The sequence below is a fragment of the Macaca mulatta genome, chromosome 2 (assembly GCF_049350105.2).
Source record: "Macaca mulatta isolate MMU2019108-1 chromosome 2, T2T-MMU8v2.0, whole genome shotgun sequence".
NCBI classification, from domain to species: Eukaryota; Metazoa; Chordata; class Mammalia; order Primates; family Cercopithecidae; genus Macaca; species Macaca mulatta.
Genome location: NC_133407.1, coordinates 172501498 through 172514591, shown reverse-complemented (window position 1 = coordinate 172514591; position 13094 = coordinate 172501498). Strand labels below are relative to the sequence as shown.

The 13094-nt window shown below is 34.8% G+C and overlaps 1 protein-coding gene across 4 annotated transcripts in view; it reads left to right on the top strand.

The window, feature by feature from the left end:
* Positions 1-13094, top strand: part of NECTIN3 (nectin cell adhesion molecule 3) — a 128269-nt gene that overhangs the window by 42423 nt on the left and 72752 nt on the right. For all 4 annotated transcript variants that reach the window (XM_001102320.5, XM_015129839.3, XM_015129838.3 and 1 more), the window contains exons 3-5: positions 289-585; positions 4073-4190; positions 8158-8309. In XM_001102320.5, the coding sequence (XP_001102320.2) occupies positions 289-585; positions 4073-4190; positions 8158-8309 (567 nt within the window). The remainder of the gene's footprint in view (positions 1-288; positions 586-4072; positions 4191-8157; positions 8310-13094) is intronic.

Genomic DNA, 13094 nt, shown 5'->3' with positions numbered 1-13094 from the left:
TTGTATATATTAAGTTGGAAAGAATTCATCGTTCCCTAAAGGAATATATATCTTTATCAGGTAGAGCCATCTTTGTAGTGGTGGTATGAATTCTTGGTCTCATTTGTCCTGGCTTATGATCTTTAGTTTTTCCAAGAATGTGATTGACGATGGCATTACCTAAAAAATGTGTGTAGATTTTATATGCATTTGTCCTTAAGCTTGTGAAATATGTTTAGATGTGACTTGCAAAGATATAAACATATTCTTGTTTGAATGTAACTAATTTTTTAAAAAATATTTAAACAGTTGAACCCACTGTGAGCCTGATAAAAGGGCCAGATTCTTTAATTGATGGAGGAAATGAAACAGTAGCAGCCATTTGTATCGCAGCCACTGGAAAACCCGTTGCACATATTGACTGGGAAGGTGATCTTGGTGAAATGGAATCCACTACAACTTCTTTTCCAAATGAAACGGCAACGATTATCAGCCAGTACAAGCTATTTCCAACCAGATTCGCTAGAGGAAGGCGAATTACTTGCGTTGTAAAACATCCAGCCTTGGAAAAGGACATCCGATACTCTTTCATATTAGACATACAGTGTAAGTAAATGTAACATTTGCTTTTTTAATATTTGTCAGCATGTTTATCAAACTATTTTTAGTTGAATATTTAATAGCTTGTCCTTGTTTATTTTTGTTTTTCTTTTAATTTTGTTTATGTTTTCATGGAAATTTCATTTAACCAAAACATTTTTAATCACTTTTGTAAAGATGAACAGATGACTTTAAAGTTGCTCTCCAACTTAAAATTATAATGTAACCATTTCCTTTTAAGATCTTAAAATTAGGCTCAACTTAGGGAGTTATGGCAACTTGTACCTCAAAATGTACAATGCTGAAGGACAAACAATTTCTGCATTCTAATTAACTGAGCTGTTACTCAGTTTCACTGATGCCCCCCATCTATTTTCTTGTTGTTGTTTTTGAGATGGAGTCTTGCTCTGCCGCCAGGCTGGAGTGCAGTGGCATGATCTCTGCTCACTGCAACTTCTGCCTCCCGGGTTAAGTGATTCTCCTGCCTCAGCCTCCCAAGTAGCTGGGATTACAACCGTGCACCACCATGCCCAGCTAATTTTTGTATTTTTAGTACAGATGGAGTTTCACCATGTTGGCCAGGGTGGTCTCCATCTCCTGACCTTGTGATCCTCCCGCCTCGGTCTCCCAGAGTGCTGGGATTACAGGCGTGAGCCACCACACCTGGCCTTGTTTTCTTTGATTTCCCTATATGCATATTAATTAGTTTGAAAATCTGTATTTTTCAATATTATTTCTAATCTTGTCTGATTGATCATGTTATAAGAATTTTCTTAGGTTAAAAAACAATATTTTAAATACATCATTGGATAATAACCATTGTAGATACAGGTTCAAAGCTGAGCCACTTGTTACTTGTGTATTTTTGTTAAGGTATACTTTCCTGTGTATGTGTTTATAAATTCTTTTGTATCTACTTTTCCCTTTGAATAAAGTTTCTTAGTTTTTAATACATTCTTTGTGATTTGTATACAATTTAAAAATTTCAAGTAGTAGAAAAGGTGATGGCTGTAGATAGTTTATAGCAAAGATAATGAAAATTAGGCAGATTAGAGACAACATTAGGAAAAGTATTTAGGTTCTGCTTTTACTTCTATCCATGTACAAATTATAAATTTAGGTGTTTTTGAGGGAATTCTATTTTTTGTTGTTGCTACTTATTTGCTTTTTGATATGACATGCATGGAGTTTTAAGTTACACATATTCATTACACTTGGTGTAATGGTTTTTAAAGCTAATTCCCAGGATCTTTTTCAGCCTTTATAGGGTTAACTTGAAAAGCTATCGTTCAAAAACTGTTACTGCCATTGCATTCTTAAATGCTAATACCTTCTTTTCCTAATTCTCTGGAGAATTCTGTTAAAATTTTTCTTTTTCCTTTTCCTACCTTGCTTTTACAGAGTCTTAACTTTTTTCCTTGTCTCATAAAATTCACATCCCAATTGGAAGTTAATGTATTTTGCATATGCATATGTTTACCTTTCCAGTGTCTAATAATGACTGATGTTTTCAATTTGTAGTTTTTTGTTTGCTTGAATGAAATCTTAGATATATAAAATATTTCTTCTAATGTATAATATGGTTTTGATTTATTGGCTTACTCCTAAAATGTTCTTAGAATAGTCATGACATTTTTCCTTTTGTAAATTGGAGACCTATAGGACATGTAAACAAACTTAAATATTGTCTTATATGACAAATTTATGCCTCAATATTTAGAGGTATCCTTTTGGGATACTTTAATGCCTAAACTCACAGATATCTGGACTGTTCTTTCAGCAACATTTTTTAGTACCACTTTTAAGTTACAAAATATTTGTTAATCTTTGCTGTTTCTTTTTTTAAATTTCTAAGATAATTGTACCTTATTAAAAGTTCAATTTTTTACAACTCTTCTGTAAACTTAAACTCACAGATATCTGGACTGTTCTTTCAGCAACATTTTTTAGTACCACTTTTAAGTTACAAAATATTTGTTAATCTTTGCTGTTTCTTTTTTTAAATTTCTAAGATAATTGTACCTTATTAAAAGTTCAATTTTTTACAACTCTTCTGTAAACTTTGCTTTCCAGTAGAACAGTCTTCCCTGGCAGAGGTAAATACTGATCTGGTCTCTCTCTAGCTTCTCATCAGATCATATGCTGCTAACTTAGTTTTCTATGTAGCTCACAGAAAGCTAGAGAGTCTCTGCATCATACATAATTTAACACTTCCTTGGGGAAGCCTTTTATCACCTCCAACCCCATCCCCAACCTAAATTAGGCCTTTCTTTTTATATTCTCTCTTAGCATCCTATTCTTTTTCTTCCTGGCCCTCATAAGGAGTTTTAGTTAAGTATTTTTAAATGTCATCTTCCCTATTACTATTAGAATATAAATTGTATGTATATAAAGTCTGTGTGTATACCAAATACCTAAAACAGTGTAGTGCAGTGGTGCGAACTTGGCTCACTGCAAGCTCTGCCTCCCAGGTTCACACCATTCTCCTGCCTCAGCCTCCCGAGTAGCTGGGACTACAGGCACCCACCATCACGCCCGGCTAATTTGTTTTTTTTTTTTTTTTGTATTTTTCAGTAGAGACAGGGTTTCACTGTGTTAGCCAGGATGGTCTCCATCTCCTGACCTCATGATTTGCCCGCCTTGGGCTCCCAAAGTGCTGGGATTACAGGCATGAGCCACCGTGCCCGGCCAAAACAGTGTATTATTTCTAAGTGCCATGCCTGGCACTCATTAGGAGCCAAACAGAATGATGGTTGAATGAATGATAGGTTTGGACTTAATAGTTTGGAAGTATATATTTATATTGCTGGTAGATATGGATAATTGCTCATTCAACTAGTTATGTTGCACATATGCTAAAAGACTTTTGGGTACGTGAAATGGATAAAAGTTTATGTTTTAGTACATTTGAGGCCCTAGCTAATTTACTTCAGTTGTAAGTATGTAGTCATAGAAAGCCTGTGTCACATCTCTACATGACCCCAATATATTAATTAGTTGTAACATAGGGAATCTAATCTCTGCAATTGACCTAATATCTCTTAGAAGATATTTCCTTTTAGATTAAATATCTCTTTAAAGACTGTTTTATATGGTGACTTGGTACTACATGGTACTTAAATGCCATGTCTTATTTAATTAAATACTATAACATATTTGCTTTGTTCCTGTATCTCTACGTCTTGCTTAATAGGATTCTTTCATTTTGCTTTTGGTGATTATAGGTTTATGAATATTCCTTAACATTTAGCATTTCTAATTACTCAAACTGTATGTGGTATAATTGCCATTTTGGGGGGTACTCATTCTTCATTTTATTCGTTCAGCCAATATTTACGGAGTAGTGTCTTCCATATTGATTATACATGTTGAGACTAAGGAAAAATGATTCCTGTTCTTTTAAGGCTTTGTCTGTTGTGTTAATATTTTATCATATGTATTGCATTTATCATTAACAAAAGATAATCTGTCCTGTCATGCATTCATTTTATAGATGCTCCTGAAGTTTCGGTAACAGGGTATGATGGAAATTGGTTTGTAGGAAGAAAAGGTGTTAATCTCAAATGTAATGCTGATGCAAATCCACCACCCTTCAAATCTGTGTGGAGCAGGTAATGTTATATACTTTGAAAGAGAAATTATCTAAAAGTGAAACCTTCTTAAATCCTCATTAAAAGTTGTTTTTATCTATATAATACACAATTATAGTAATAGCAGAAAATGAAAATTTTAATTAAATTTTCTGTCTTATCCTGCCCTACCTGTCCCCACCTTCCTACCCCCTCAGTTCTGATCTTTTGAGGCTACTTAAGCAATTTTAGCAGTTTCTTGTGGTTAGTTGCAGTCAGAGGTCTTAGGCTGCTACTACTTAATAGTTTTTAATATTGTCTGTTGACTTCTTAGATAAATAATTGTAATTTTATGTCTACTTCTTCATTTACAAACACACCCATATACACACATTCCTACCTTTCATAGTCCGAATGAAATTTTAGCGATTTTTAGTTAAACTCAGTAATCACTGTTTGCTTCTCTAGGGCAGGTAAATGTTACAAAAAGCTAAGACATATACCAGACTTCTGTTTTCTCTTGTCTATAGCCATTAGTTTTCCCATTGGCTAATATTTGCCTCTTTTTACTTGTGTAGTTACTATGTGCATAATTTTCTTTCTCTGAAATTTCAAACTGTTATAACAAGGTTTTTATTCATATTTTTTCAGTATTTAGGGCCCATTTTGATCTCCAGATGTATCTATCAACTTGAATAATTTTCTTATTTTTTGGTCGTTTCCCTCTTTCTTATTCCTGTTCGTTCTTTTTGGAACTCCTATTTATTGTATAATAAATATCCTTTCTTTTATATTTTCAGATGGTCTTATTCTTCCTAGAAGTTTTTCTTGATTTTTAAAAAAATTTTCCATTGACTTAATGATATAAAAAAAATTTTTGGCCTGTTTTCAGTTTTTAAGAGCATCTTCTCATGAGATGGAGCATCTTCTCATTGAATATTCTTTGGAGAATGAGAAGATGCTCTTATAAACTGAAAATACGCCAACTATAAAAATACATTGTTTTCATAGCACCCTTTTCTTATTTTATGAGTGTAGTGTCTTTCTTGTTTCTTCCCAGGGATACTGGTGTTACTTCTTCCCCAGAGAGTTTTTTCTGCTTTCTACATACTGTCTCTTTTCCCTCCAAGTTCTTTTGTTTTTTTTGGTTTGGTCTTTCATTATGTAGATATTTCTTAATCTTGTTGGTTGTTTAGTCTTTCACAGTGAAGCATTAAAATAAAATGCTTAGTGGATGCTCTCTCTGTAGTGGGGATTGCTCATTAGAGTCCACTTAGAGTGATCAGGTAGACATGTGATTATTTTCCTGGGGAGACTCCAGATATCACTAATAGAAGAGTGGAAGTCTTTATTTTGTGACCATTCAGTTTATTTCTAGAATTAACCTCCATTTTTTTGCCCAAGAGATAAATGTCTGGTATTTGTACAGAGTCGGGAGGAATCTGTTGTTTTGTGGTGTATCTTTTAACTTGCTCTTGGCCTCCTTCTAGTTTTCTGAGGTACACTGAGTTGAACTCCAAAATTTTTGTTTGATTATTTGGACCAAATTGGCTGCTTTCTCATCCATGTGCTTTTCATAGGCAACCCTTCACCCTAAAGTACAACTTTTCAACTTTGGCACTATTGATATTTTAGGCCGAAATTATTTTTTGTAGTGGGCAGTCCTGTGAATTGTAGGATGTTTTGAAGCATCCCTGGGTTGAGAAACACTGACCTAAGGCATATATTGTTTTTTAAATCTATTTTCTGTCTTTGGAAAGTTTGTTGAAACATCTTGTCTGTTGAATTCTGCCTCCTGTTTTCTCCTCTAAGGTTTTTAATAACTTTTTAATTTCTGTTCTCTTTCTGGTGGGATTTTATGGGAGTTAGGAAGCACTATATGTGGTCAATCAGTTGTCTTTAAGCATAGATACTATTTTAAAGGTAGAGAAAAATTTTCATTTACATTTTTAAAAAATGGTAAGCAATCATTAGTTAAGATTTTTATTTGATAGAATATTTCTAAAAGCCGTACAATTGTGGATTCTCATCCCAGTGTCTTAACTTCTATATGTCTTTTTTGAGTAAGTCATTTAACCCCTCTAACCCTAAATTTCCTTGCCAATAACTACTTCGTAGAGTTTTTGGGGGTACAGACAATGAATATAAGTCATGTAACCTAGACACAAGGGCATAGAATATGCTTTTGTTGTAGGTTTAATGTGATATTTAGATATTTCTCACTCTAAGTCATTTTACAATTTCTCAGAGAATTAAAGGGATTAAAACTTCGAGCCCAAAGTACAAAGGTAATTGTTAAGACATATATAATTTATTTTCATTGTTATTCTTGTAGAAAGAATTTACCTTTTGAAAGCCAATACTTGCAAAAATTTTCTTTCCAAAGCCTTCTAAAGGAAAAGGTTGGGTGCTTTTATTTTTGTTTCTTAAGCCATGTAAGCATATTATCTTTATCCTTCAGTGCTGAATTAAAGTACTATCAACTCTAAAAGATTTTACAGATTATTTTACCACTCACTGCACTCGAGATTGCAAAACAAAATTATTCTATCTATTCTTTGGTGTTGATTTGCTTCTTTCCACATTTTTATTATTGTTCTTATTCCCTGTGTAATAATTTATCAATCTTCTATGTACTTACATAATTGAAAATAGAGACTATGTTTTATTTACTTCTATATCTCAGCACCACCAGCAAAGCAGAGTATGGCAAATAGTGGGCTCCTAGTAATTGAATGAAGGAATAAGTGAATAAACTTTTTGAAAATCTACTTAGCCTAAACTGTAGTAGTTGAGACCTAGGTTTACTTGACTTTTTAATCTTCTTTTTTTTTTTTTTTTGAGACAGAGTCTCACTCTGTCACCCAGGCTAGAGTGCAGTGGTGCCATCTTGCCTCACTGCAACCTCTCCTTCCTGGGTTCAAGTGATTCTCCTACCTCAGCATCCCAAGTAGCTGGGATTACAGGCACCCACCACCATATCGAACTAATTTTTGTATTTTTTTAGAGACAAGGTTTCACCATGGTGGCCAGGCTGGTCTCGAACTCCTGACCTCAAGTGATGTGCTTGCCTCAGCCTCCCAAAGTGCTGAGATTACAGGTGTGAGCCACTGTGCCCGGCCTTATCCTCTTACTTTAATAAAAAACAAAAACAACAACAACAAAAAAAACACCTTAAGCTTTAAAAACACTTATTTGTTATTTTTTTTATTTTTTTATTTTTTGGTATCCTCTGGTTAGAAAAGTGATTTTTAGCAGTGTGCTTAGTTCCATTACAGTGAATGGCTTTAGAGTTCTCATAGTGGGACTCTACATGATTTAGAGCACTATGTATACTAGGTATAGGACCTCTTAGCCAAACTAGTGTAAATACTGTTTAAAAGACTTATTATTGATACCACATGGTGTCTTGGTTTTTATTGTCACAGATGCCCACCTTACACATGAAATTATTTTATAAGAAGACCCATTTTGCTGCTTTAGAAACTATCTTTGGATGGAGCACAGTGTCTGTTTGCATTAGCATTAAATGATGCTCTATAAATGTGTTATAGAGGGTGCTAAAACATTATGTATTTAAGTTGGATGACTTTGCATGAAGAAAATTGTAGATATGTCATGAATAGATCTCTGATTCAATGAGAATTTTAATTTACTTGATACTGTATGTATGTCTTCAAATAGTATGTTTTTCTAACTTCCAGTTTTCTGAATAAAACTTTTTTAATTGTATTTTTTCTCTGCTTTTCTGCTGTTTTATTATGTTGGCAGTGCCACTCTTACATGGACTGCTATTTTGGAAGAATGGGTGTTCTTAATGGCCTTTATTAGTTCATCTTTATTAAAATGAAAATTTGTTACTTTTTTTATACTTTCATACTGAATTTTGTCTAAAAGATGCTTTTTTATTTTGACTAGTATCTCAAACATATAATGTCTCATTTTAACTAGCTGTCAATAAATATAGTCTGAAGATATTTAAAATAATTTTATGCATTTTAAAATCTAGGTTGGATGGACAATGGCCTGATGGTTTATTGGCTTCAGACAATACTCTTCATTTTGTCCATCCATTGACTTTCAACTATTCTGGTGTTTATATCTGTAAAGTGACCAATTCCCTTGGTCAAAGAAGTGACCAAAAAGTCATCTACATTTCAGGTAAGTTACTATCTGCTTACAAAATGGGTTATTTAAAATATTTCTGAATAATCATAATAACAATATGCTGCAATTATTTATACTTGTAAAGATAACAGTTCCTCAGAGTGGCGTTTTTCCAAATAATCTAAAAGGAATATGATAAAATAACCCTATCCTGAGATAGGTATGTAATGTGACATCCCTTATTAAAATGTCAGTGTCTATGCAACAAGTTTATATACATTTTGATGCCTGTACATATAGTTAATTTTTCAGTTCAACAGTACTATTTCTCTAATACATAGTATGACTTTCTAGATTATTTTATCTTTAAGAACAAATAGTGATTTTTTTTTCTTTTGCTTTGATGGCCACTTTGTACACAGTTGTTTAATAAAATGGAATATTAAATTTGATGACTTGGCTTGTGAAATAACATTGTTTCCCACTTAATATGGGACTATACCATATTGTGTTACCAAGAGGTGAAACAGGAATGCTACTTAAAATGTGTTAATGAAATAAAATGTATGATGTTTTTTATTGTCCTTCAACCACTGATAGCTTAGATTTTTCACATTCTGTTTGTGTCACTGTGAATATTTTTGTTAATTTGGCTGAGTATAAATTTTGGCATTCATAAAATAGCTAAAAATACATCTTTTCCTTGTTGTGGCTGCAAGTAATAAATTATCAATTGAATGCTTATTTATAAAAATTCAATAAAATATTTTGAGCATCTCCTTACTGATTACAAGAATGTAGCCATCTTCCTGTCTAACAAATGGAAAATTAAGAGGGAAAAGGAAGAGAACCTAAGAAACACAAGTTTGTGTGGTAATTATGGAATAAATAGTTAAGGGTTTTACCTTTGTTCAAATCTAAAACTAGATAAATTAGAGGTTTTGGCGAAATTTTGTGCTTCCTTAAGTGTTATATTCTCCGTCCTTGTGTGATCAGTCTAAGAACAGTACCATGTATTAATGTGTTATTGTCTTACAGCACTCACCACAGTTTTTAGTTGTTTGCTCATTTCCTTGCTTATTATTTATCTTCACAATTCAGCAGTTTGTGCTTGCTTTATTCATGACTGTTTACTCAGCAGTGAGCATTGTGCCTGGCACATTATAGAGGTGCAAACTTTTTTTTTTTTGGCGTGACTCTAGCAAGAAGCTGAGAACTGTATACATCCCTAGCCCTTTCTGCCGTTATCAGTGCTTTGGTGGAAATCTGTATTTTTTTTTTTTTTTTTGAGACATGGTCTCGCTCTGTCGCCCAGACTGGAGTGAGTGCAGTGGTGTGATCTCAGCTCACTGCAACCTCTGCCTCCCAGGCTCAAGCAGTCCTTCACCTCAGCCTCTAGTAGCTGAGACTACAGGTCTCAGCTGGGCACCACTATGCCCAGCTAATTTTTGTATTTTTTGTAGAGACGGGGGTGGTCTCTCTATGTTGTCCAGGCTGGTCTTGAACTTCTGAGCTCAAGTGATCTGCCCACCTCTACCTCCTAAAGTGCTGGGATTACAAGCGTGAGCTACTATGCCTAGCTGGAAATCTGAATGAGGTTACATATTAGTATATTACTCTCTCTCTCTTTAATTAGAGAATAAGCCAGGGAAATGCATAGTTAAAATATACTTAAGGACTGTTTATTTTGTGTGTCTGTTGTACAGTTTGGTGTGGGTTATTACTTGTAAACCTTAGACTCAATATGTCTATGTAATCATTTAAATATCAAGGCTTGGCTGGGCGTGTTGGCTCACACCTATAATTCCAGCACTTTGGGAGGCTGAGGCAGGCAGATCACCTGAGGTCAGGAGCTTGAGATCAGCCTGGCCACCACGGTGAAAACCTGTTTCTACTGAAAATACAAAAATTAGCCAGCAAGGTGGTATGCGCCTGTGATCCCAGCTACTCAGGAGTCTAAGGCAGGAGAATCGCTTGAACCTGGGAGGCAGAGGTTGCACTGAGCCCAGATCGTACCATGCATGACAGAGCGAAACTGTCTCAAAAAAAAAAAAAAATTTAAAATAAATTAATAAATATCCAGACTCATTTTGGATGCTTTTGTGTGTACTGATTTAATTAATGGTATCCTAGATTTATACTCTTTTATCATTCTGAGTTCAGTGTTAAGTACTCTTGACTTGTGTGTCCAGTTGCCTATTAATGATCATTAACTCTATGTAGTAGTTTAATAGGTATTTACAACTTAACATATTCAAAACAGAGGTCCTGATGTTTCTGTTGCTCCTTGATACCAAACATATTTCTGTACCCATCTTCCTTCTTTCAGTTACTGGTACTTCTTTCCTCACATTTGTTCAGGATACAACCCTTGATAGTTATTCTTGATTTTGCTTTTTCTCTCACACCCTAGTTAGTTCATTAACAAATCAATACCAGCTCTTCCATTATGTTAAATGCAGAATCTTACCAGTTCTTCAACTCTTCTACTACTGCTACTACACACTAGTCTAAGCCATAAGCCACTCTTACTTCACTATTACAATAACCATTTAATCTCCCTACTTTGCCTCTGTCCCCCTTCAGTTTCTCAGCAAATGAACAGCTAGGGTGGTTCTTTTAAAGGACATGTCAGCTCTTGTCACTCCTCTCCTCAAAACCTTCCATGGGCTTCCCATTTTACCCACAATGAAAACCAAATCCTTACAGTTGGACTTACAAGACTCCATACAAGCCCTCCTTCCAGATGATCTCTCTAACTTCATTTCTTACATGTTTTGCTCATTGGATGAGTCACTACTGGACTCCTTGCTGTTCTTCGAACATAGCAGGCACATTCCTACCTCAGAGTCTTTTACAGTAACTGTTTTCACTGCCTGGAATGCTTTTACCAGGGATCATCTGAGTTCTTTACCTCATTTCTTAAGGCCTTCACCTTCACCTTTTTCAGCGAGGTCTTTCTTCATGATTATATTTGAAATAAAATACCCTCCCTTCTCACCCCTTTACTACTATTGGTCCCCTTCTTTTTCTTTTTAGCACGTATTGCCATGTAAATTTTATTGTTTTTTATATGCTTCTCTGTTTTTACCCTCAGAACATAAGTCTAAACATAAAGCCTGCTTTAATTACTGCCATATTTCCATTATCTACAATGATGTTTAGCATATGATAGGTGTTCAATAAAGTTTTGTTGCATGAATGAATAAATTTGAGAATAAAACAATCAGGAATCAGTTTACAAATCCAGAGTCTGCTTTTATGTAACTTAAAAAGGGAACTCAAATTTTGAGTAAATATGAACAAAATCACAGTTTCAGCACTTTCGAAGAAGTGGCATTATATGACATAATTTTGGGGGGGTTTTTTTTTGGAGATGGAGGCTTGCTCTGTTGCCCAGGCTGGAGTACCGTGGCGCTATCTTGGCTCACTGCCACCTCTGCCTCCCGGATTCAAGCGGTTCTCCTGCCTCAGCCTCCCAAGTAGCTGGAACTACAGGCACATGCTGCCATGCTTGACTAATTTTTTGTATTTTGGTAGAGATGGGGTTTCACTGTGTTGCCCAGGCTGGTCTTGAACTCCTGAGCTCAGGTAATCCACCGGCCTCAGGCTCCCATTGTGCTAGGATTACAGATGTGAGCCACCGTGCCCAGCAGAGAATTTTTTATTTTATTTATTATTTTTTTTGAGACGGAATCTCACTGTGTCGCCCAGACTGGAGTGCAGTGTCGCGATCTCGGCTCACAGCAAGCTCTCCCTCCCAGGTTCACGCCATTCTCCTGCCTCAGCCTCCCGAGTAGCTGGGACCACAGGCGCCCACCACCACACCCGGCTAATTTTTTGTATTTTTAGTAGAGACGGGGTTTCACCGTGTTAGCCAGGATGGTTTCAATCTCCTGACCTCATGATCCACCTGCCTTGGCCTCCCAAAGTGCTGGGATTACAGGCATAAGCCACCGTGCCCAGCCGAGAATTTTTTTTTTTTAGTAATCAATAGTTAGACTTTACTTTTCTATCCAGAGTCTGTAATACAGCATACTATGCTGAGATTAGTTAACTCATCTAACAACTGCTTGAAGTATGTCAGGTGCCCTAGGTATAATGCTGCCTTTCCAGAATGACTATTTAGTAAAACTTAGTGGGCTTTTACAAGAGTAAGAAGCCACAATTCACAAAATAAATGACCAATTAATCCTTTTCATTGTTGCATGTACTCATTGTCCTCTAGGAAAAAAATTTTACCTCAGTATTAAAATAGATATTTAAAAATTTGAGAAATTATTTTTAATATATGTTAAATAAATGCATCTTAGGACTAGAGATGAAAGTTCTGCTCAGAACAGAATAAGCAACTCTGAGGGAAATTGTTCTTAATTTTGTTACACATTTTCCCATATTGATAAATGTAAGATTTTTGGATAAGAGGTTTTTGATTTAGGATTGCAATATTCAACCTCAGTTATTAAATTGTACTCTATTATATAATAGTAATACTCTCAAGGGGTATAGTAGCTCTTTGACTAGTACTTACTGACTACTGGAAATTGTGTTTTTCTGGTTTGCTTTTGATGTATATTTTTCCCTTAACACCTGTTACTTCTCTTTAAATTTAGAAAAGCAAATTTTGATATGTCAAATAAGTGCCACTATGTCTAAAACTCTTATTCCTGTGCAAAACTTGAATTTCAGGTCATATTGATGTTAGGATCCAAGTGTAGTGTCAGACTTAAGAATTTGCTTACTTAGCAGTCCTTAAACTTTAAAATGCATTTATTTCATATATTTAAATAACCCATATGATAGTCTAAAAGAAAAATAAGCCAATTAATTTTTATGACA